Source organism: Lactuca sativa, chromosome 8 (assembly GCF_002870075.4).
Source record: "Lactuca sativa cultivar Salinas chromosome 8, Lsat_Salinas_v11, whole genome shotgun sequence".
Lineage (NCBI taxonomy): Eukaryota > Viridiplantae > Streptophyta > Magnoliopsida > Asterales > Asteraceae > Lactuca > Lactuca sativa.
Genome location: NC_056630.2, coordinates 312,360,371 through 312,368,956, shown reverse-complemented (window position 1 = coordinate 312,368,956; position 8,586 = coordinate 312,360,371). Strand labels below are relative to the sequence as shown.

Sequence of the window (8,586 nt, the reverse complement as noted above, 5' to 3'; positions counted from 1 at the left end):
TCATGAAATAAATGACATCACCTACCAAAACCCTTTGAATGGGCGGAGGACTACAAAGAATTAAGCCAACAAACATCCATATTTGAACTTCGTAAAAATAGAAACTTATTGTAATGTCTTTAAAATGATTATTGAGAAAAATAGAGGGACTAAATTTTAATAATGTAAAGCTCAAGGTAATGAAGTGTAAAATATAAATAATGAGAGAGATTACATGGAAAAGAGTTCCAACTAATTTCCCCTCCATTTCTTCGATTTCTAACTTCGTTTTCCCAAAAAGAATTCTACATCTTCTCCTCCAACGAGGAAGCCCTGCCAACAAATCAAAGGAGCTGCGATCTGTTACCAGGGTTTCTCCAAATGATCATGTTTTATGCTTCTTCGTCTTCTTCATGATCACAAACAAGTTTTTGTAGAGAAAGATTTCTCTTTTCTTGAACACATTTTAGGGTTTTTAGGTTGATTTTCAAAATTGCTTGAAAATGCCAGCTCACAGATCAAAATCGGAGAAGAACGAGGAAGAAATTCAATTAAGGAGAGACCCTTATGATGTTCTTGGTGTTTCTCGTAGCTCCACAGATCAAGAAATCAAAACCGCTTACCGTAAATTAGCTTTGAAGTATGTTTTCTTACTTTGTCGATTGTTCTCTTTTCCCCCTTTTTAGGTTCTTTAATCTTATTGTTCCTTTTATCCAATTGATCTATGTATATACCATATTATAAGATTCACGTATATTCAATATCGGCCTGTTATTTTTCTGTAAATTCAAGGATAGTAATTATTAAATACGTTACAAAGCTACATATCTCACTTTTGATACTCAAAAACTTCAATTTTATTGTTATCCATGATACATATTAATTACAGATGTATCTATTTATCTTTATTCAAGGTATCATCCAGACAAAAATGCAAATGACCCTAAATCAGCTGATATGTTTAACGAGATCACTTATTCCTATAATATATTATCCGATCCAGACAAAAGACAACAGTATGATAGTGCTGGTTTTGAGGTGACCATTTCATTATTGAATTTTAATAAAATTTATAAGCTTTTATTTCATTTTGACACTATAATAATAATAATCATTCAGGCTGTTGAAGCTGAAAATCAAGATTTGGAGCTCGATCTTTCAAGTTTGGGAGCTATGAACACCATGTTTGCTGCAATTTTTAGGTCTTTTTTACATTCTTGATTCCTACCCTTTTCTTGATTTTGAATCGGTTTTATAAATAACTTGAGATTATACATATTATATATTGTTACAGTAAACTTGGAGTTCCAATAAAAACTATTGTATCAGCTACTGTGTTGGAGGAGGCAATAAATGGTTCAGTTCCTACACTTCCATTAACTTTGGGGAAATCTGTTTCTAGAAAGGTAGATTCTGAATACTTGAAAACTAAACCCAATTTAATTTTATAAAAAAACTGTGATTGTTTGTTCATATAAAATCTTGTATTTTTTTAACAGGTTGAAAAGCAATGTGCGCATTTCTATTCTATTAGGATAACAGAGAAAGAAGCACAGGCTGGAATAGTTTGTCGAGTGCAATCAGCAGACAAGAGCAAGTTCAAGGTTTTGCAAATTTACTGTTTTGTCCTTTTAGAAAACTCGTATTAAGGGTGAAAACTCGTAAATAGGGTTTTGATTTTTTGATTTTTTGCAGCTTTTGTATTTTGATCAAGACGAAAATGGTGGATTGTATCTCGCTTTGCAGGTATACACCATTGTACTTTGACTACTTTCTGTTTTTCTTCTTGTTAGGGGTAGTTTTGGAAAACGCAATTAGTAAAAAACTAAAAGGACAAAGGTGTCTTTTCATGTTTCAGGAAGATAGTGCAAAAAAAGGAAAACTGACATCTGCTGGGATGTATTTCCTCGGTTTCCCAGTCTATAAATTGGATCAACCATCTAACACAGTGAGTAAAAGACGAAAATACCCCCAAACTTTTAACATTTGAATTGTATTTCATTTCATTATCTATCGGCTCCAGATGATTAAAAGAGACCCAGATGCTGCTTTCTTCAAAAAGCTCGAAGGATTTCAGCCATGTGAAATTAGCGAATTAAAAGCTGGAGTTCATACATTTGCTGTTTATGGTTAGATTTATGAAATATATGAATTTACCCATTTGAGATTATTATATTGGTTTTATTTTATACATGATTCTAATTATTATTGTTATTAATTTATGATTTGGGTTAGGTGACAATTTCTTTAAAAGTGCTAATTACACAATTGAAGTGCTTTGTGCGGGTTCTTTTGTTGATGAAAAGGAGAATCTTCGTGTTGTTGAAGCTCAGATTTCTTCAAAAAGAACAGAAATTTCTAAATTTGAAAGTGAATATAAACAAGTTATTGCACAATTTACAGAGATGACAAACAAATATGCACAAGAAATGCAAACGGTGAGTTTAATAATCAATTTCTTGTTTTAGTTTTTATGTTTGGTTGGATGGAATGGAATCACGAAGGAATGGAATGGAATGGATATTCGTATAAGTTTTTTTTTTTTTTTTTTTTTTTTTTTTTTTTATAAGTTAGATGTAAATAAAAGGTATACTTTTAAGTTTTAACAATATTCTATGTATTATGTAATTTTAATGATAGAATTCGTTATTTACACTAAAACCCAAATAAGTTTATAATAAAAACATTATTTTCTAGTTAGTTTTAGAAAATGAAACTATAGTTTGTATATAAGAATGTATTATAATACAATTTTCAAGCCATCCTAAGATGGAATGGAAATTAAAAGGATGAAAGGAATCAGATTCCTTTTCATTCCATTATGCATAGCAAACCGCATTCTTTTTTTTTTTTTTCATTCAAATGGAATGAGCCATTCCATTCCTTCTTTGATTCCATCGTATCAAACGCTACCTAGATTCTTGTCTCTTTGCCTACATAAACATCCTAATTTTCTTTTGAGTAAATTACACGAATGGTCCTTATGGTTTGGGGTGATTTGCGCGCTTGGTCCCTAACTTATTTTTTTAACTCGGAAGGTCCCTACTATTTGTTTTTGTTACGCGCTTGGTCCCTATTTTTTGTTTTTTTGTTACGTGTTTGGTCATTGTCTTATCTAAAAAGACTATTATTTAAATATGGAAAAATGGTGGGGTAGGTAAGGTAAGGTGAATGGGTGGGGTTGGGTGTGTGTTTATTTAAATAAATTAAAAAATCAAAGGAAAAAATAGTCTTTTTAGGTAAGACAGAGACCAACTGCATAACAAAAACAAATAATAGGGATTTTCCGAGTTAAAAAAAAAATAAGTCAGAGACCAAACACGCAAATTACTCTAAACCATAGGGACCATTCTTGTAATTTACTCTTTTCTTTTACATGCTATCACAACATGATACCTTTGTAAAGGGGTAAAGTTGTCTTTTAAGTAAATTTTCTTTCATCCGTTTCGAGTATAGTCATATCCTTAGAAATGGTTGCCAAAACCACATGACATAAGAGAAGCAAATTTTCCCTCAAGACGATTTTACCCATTAAAAATACATACAAACCGTATAGTGTTAGTTGTTGCATTGACCACATTCTCTTTATTGAAATTCTATAGTGAGATCAACTCTAGAGATGCACAAAGACCCCTTTTAGAATATAATTAAACATTTCCTTTTTCCAAACAAAAAAACCAATTTCATTATCTTTTTACTTTTAATTTTCTTTTTTTATTAGGCCCCGTTTCTTGTTCTTGTGAGTGCATGATCAGTTTTAGTTTTGGACTGTTTTTTAACGGTAAATAGCACAAAAGACACTAAGTTTACACCAAAATTCTAATTTGACACTGTTAGTTTTTTTTTTTTTTTTTTAATTCTGACCATTTTACAGGTCAACCAAGTTGCCAACTGACGTGGCGTGATTACATGTTAATTTTGATGATATTGTATGCTGACATTACATGCTTACTTTTTCCCACCAAAAACATTAAGTTTCAGTTTTTCGATTTTCACACTGAGTTTAACTTTTTTTTTTCAGTTTTGACACTTTTTTTTGCTCAAAATCGAACGTCATTTTTTCCAATTTTGTTCAATGTTGACCATTTTCCATTTGAAATCGTATAAATATTTTTTATAAATAATGTAACTAATCCATATTTATGCATAACATCTTGTTTTGAATGTAAAAAAAACCTTGTATTTATAACAAAAATGTGGTTTTTAAACGAAAAAAAATGTATTTATACGGTTTAAAATGTAATAAAGAATATATTTATATTGTTTCAAATGGAAAATTGTCAACAATGAACAAAATTGGAAAAAATGACGTTTAATTTGGAACAAAAAAATCGTGTCAAAATTGGAAAAAAAAAATTAAACTTAGTATCAAAATCGAAAAAAATGAAAATTTAGTGTCTTGTAGGTAAAAAAATTTAATTTTGACACGTCAACATGCCATGTCATCAAAATTGACATGTCATCATGCCACATCAGCTGGTAACTCGGTTGACCGGTAACGTTATCAGAATTATAAAAAAATTGAAATTTTAGTGTAAACTTAGTGTCGTTTGTGCTATTTACCTTTTTGTTCATCTATAATTAAATCAAAGCTAATATTATATATATATTATGATTCTTGTAGATTGATGAGCTTCTTAAACAAAGAAACGAAATACACGCATCATACACAGTTACCTCACAAACAAAGCGTAATAGTAGCAGTAGAAGTAAGAAAAAGGTTGTTTTAAAAGATGAAAAAAAAGCATCCATAAAAGATGGATCAAAGAAAAAATGGTACAATATTCAAGTAAAGCTCGACAAGAGAAAACCCGGCTGACGTCATCAATCTTGTAAAGATTTAGTCTTCTTGTTGAAAATTACTACACAAAGAAAGAAAAGACTGGAGTTTAGCTTGGCCACATCACCACGCATGTTTCACTTGTACAATTGGATACGTAATGTACAAGTGCTTAATGCACAAATTTGACGTTTTTGATGGAGGGATATGTCTAGGTGGGGTAGGGTCTGTATGTCTTGTTTTCTTCTTCTTTTTGGTATAAACAGCATGTAACTGTATATTGAACAAAGTAAAATTCAAGTTAAACACGTTTCTTGGTGTCTTTTTCCTCGGTGAATAGTGTCGACGTTTTTAGGTGTTTCTAGGTTTAAGGGTATTTAGTTTTTACTCTTTTTGGAAGATGGTTGTTGTCTTTTTGTAAGAATAGTATAGGATTCGAATAAGATCTTGGTATGACAAAAATGTATGAGTGATGTTTGATATAATATTTGTTTAGTTTTGAATTATTAGGGATGGGTATAGATTGATGAATGAAGACAGAAGATCCCTACCACCATGCTTATAATTATCCATGTGAATGGCGTTTTTTGGGGAAGACTTGTGGGTCTATCGTACATATAAAATATCTACAAATTCATTCGCTTTTATTAAAAGATGACAAGAATTTTATGACAATCATACCAAGCTAGGTTGATAGCAAGGCTTTCGGTTAGATTTGATTGCTTGGGGACATTGAAAATACTCATTATAAATAAGCTTAATTTGAAAACTTGATCAAAATTAAAATTTGGTGACTCGATAAAACTTTACATTTTAGGAGTCTTATTAACTTTTTACATATTACATGGCTCTTTAGCGTTGAACATTAAGTGGGGTCATCGGTTGCATACCTAATAGACGCCATCGTGTGACTTGAAAAAGCAGGGCCGATTCATAGGTTTTTGTTACCCTGGGCAAAAAGGCTTAACAATGCCCCTATATCTAAACTGAAAACTACACACCATCTACCCTAATAAATGAAAATGATTTTACCACATGTCATTCTCTCATAAAATTAGTCACATGTCATTTTTTCATAATTTGATATATATTTATTTTCCACTTGTCATTACTTTAATTTTCATTTTCAATATATCATTAATTTAGTTTCCATAAATTAAACCTACCATAATGACTATTAATTTCAAATTTTAAATTTTAAATTTTAAATTTCAAATAAATTTACAGTTCAAACCTTTGTGTTTATAATTTTGTTATAATTAACCCGTTTAGTATACACTAAACACATAATTTTAATTTATTTATTTTTTGCATATTTTTTTTTCCTCGTAATTTTCATTTATTTCAATTTCAAATTCAAATAAAATTTATATTTAATCGTTGGTACTTAACATTTTGTTTTAATCAACTCGTATAATATACGGATGTCACAACTAGTAAACTTATAAAATGTAACTGAATAAAATTTTTATTTAGAAACTCGTATTCATACATTCTTTTTTATTTAAAAAACTCGTCTCCATGTAAACTAATGCCAAGTGGTTGAATAAAAAAAGCAACCATCAAACAATTAATAGCAATCAGTTACCTTTTGAGGTTCATACAAACTAAAAGTCAATAAATAATCATTTATTTGTAGTTGTTCTTCAAGCAAAAGCAACTATCCTATCACAATGGACATTTTGAAGAGAAGTGACTAAAAATAAAAGTTGTACAAATATAAAACTGGATAAACAAATTATACAAATTTTTCCTAATTTACCAAACTAAAAGAATTTAACCGTTAAACTAAATTACCTTAATAAGCTACATAAAACTTAGAACCATTGTCTTGAGAGCCATTTAACGAATCAACAATTTAAAAATCACCATCCCTTACCACTTCCAAAACAAACATACAAGCCTGTTTTTGTGAACAAAAATGGTATTAGAATCAATTAGTCATTACTTAGTTAAAATTAACAAAACAGCAAAATCATAAAAATGAATAAACAATAAGTAAATTAGCTATTTACTACAATAAAAATAAGAAACCACTGATGAGTTATGTCTTACCAAGTCTTCAAGACAAAGGGCAACCGGGAAAAGTCTTTATCTGCTTGGCAAATTCGTCTGTCAAGAATCAAAGCCAAAGGGGAAAAAACCCAACTCCAAGTTCGTTTTCAAGAATTCAAGATAAAGGGCAATAAAAACAAAAGTCATTTGAAAACAAAAAAGTGAAAGACCGAAACAAAAGAACCAAAGTTTATGTTTATGTTTTTACTTTCAAGATGTTAACTGACCTGAAAAATGAATAATGAAATCATAAAATGAATCATTTTAAAAAAAAAATATTGTGAAATAGCAACAATGGAAAATTATATACCTACTTGTGTCTTCTAATAAAAAAAAACAAAATAATTAGAATTCTAATTGATTATTATTCGGTATACATATAGCCTCCTGGATCACAAAACATAAAACAAAAATTAGTAACTTCAATTGATTATTATATGATATACCTAAAAACGGAATCATGGATTTAAGAATTACCAAGTAAGAAGGCCTCAAACTCCATTCTACAACTCTTTCAAATACGGAAATTTGAACCAAAGGCTTCGACCTCCTTGTCTCAAGCAGTCCAATTTCGAACTTCAAGTGTACTAATCATACAGATCAGGAAACTGGAATAACCAGATGAGAATAGTGATCAGATAATGAGAATAGGAGAAAAGAATCACCAAACAGAAAATGGTATACCTCATATGAGAATCAATGAATCAGAAAATCAAAAATCTAATCGTAAAAGAGAAACTGGAATCGCCAAATCCTTACAAAGCCCTAAAGATATTTAGAAATTGGAGAGAAGAAAAGAAAAATAGAAACTAGATTCAAAACGAGCATTCATTGATTTGAATTTGATGAGGATGCCCCTTCATCTTCTAAAGCTTCTAGATTTCTAGGTGTACTCGATTGGCAATCAACCAATGACACATGTGGATTACAACTTTCGCCCCACTAATTATTTTTTGCTTTCCCGCCCCATCTTGCAGGCCTTGCGCTGGAAAAGAGTATCAAGGATATTAGTTTTTTTGGGCCAAAACATATATATACATACTATTAGTTATTGTGCTAAGATGATGCCCTCCTTTTTGTGCTGCACTGGGCCTTTGCCCATCTCGCCCATGTATTTGGGCCGGGCCTGTGAACAAGGTTCCTTTTTGTATTACTCTATGCACGGCATCAACAGACCTTGAAGCGGTCTTTGTGGTCGATTATGTCATTGCCAACACTTCGATGGCATGACCCATGGAGAGTTGCTTGGTCTCTTGGATATGGAAGTCTTTCATGATCATGTTCTTTTTTACTCTAACTAATTGTTTTGCTTCTTTAAATGATTGTCTTTCATGTGTCGACTTTTCGGTGCGTGGTAGGCTATATCGAAGATGAATGCTACCTAGTTGATCTTACCGGTAGTCATATGTTTATCTCTTGGATATGGAAGTCTTTCATGTGTAAGTACGAACAAATTCAAGCCACGAAACTGCGAATGGCTCATTAAATCAGTTATGATTTATTTGATGATATCCACTACCTCGGATAATCTTGGTAATTCGAAAGCTAATACATTTAACGGACCATGAATTCTATAAGAAATACATTTATTAGATAAAAGTTTGACGTGGGATCTGCCTATTCTTGTGATGATCCATGATAACTCAAAGGATGTCTCGACCATTGTGTCAGCGACACATCAATCATATTTTTTATCCTATCAACTTTCGATGGGAGGATAATGGTCTACTATGTTGGTGACAAGGTGACAAATAATTAGGGTTCGAATCCAG

The 8,586-nt window shown here is 31.0% G+C and overlaps 1 protein-coding gene across 1 annotated transcript; it reads left to right on the top strand.

Annotated features, from left to right (window-relative positions):
• Nucleotides 1-237: 237 nt before the first annotated feature.
• LOC111882338 (chaperone protein dnaJ 16) lies at nucleotides 238-5,067 on the top strand. Its single transcript, XM_023878700.2, has 10 exons — nucleotides 238-619; nucleotides 894-1,017; nucleotides 1,099-1,181; nucleotides 1,274-1,385; nucleotides 1,479-1,583; nucleotides 1,675-1,725; nucleotides 1,838-1,927; nucleotides 2,003-2,108; nucleotides 2,215-2,417; nucleotides 4,604-5,067. The coding sequence occupies exons 1-10, from the start codon at nucleotides 483-485 to the stop codon at nucleotides 4,796-4,798; spliced, it is 1,206 nt and encodes a 401-aa protein (XP_023734468.1). The 5' UTR covers nucleotides 238-482; the 3' UTR covers nucleotides 4,799-5,067.
• Nucleotides 5,068-8,586: the final 3,519 nt, after the last annotated feature.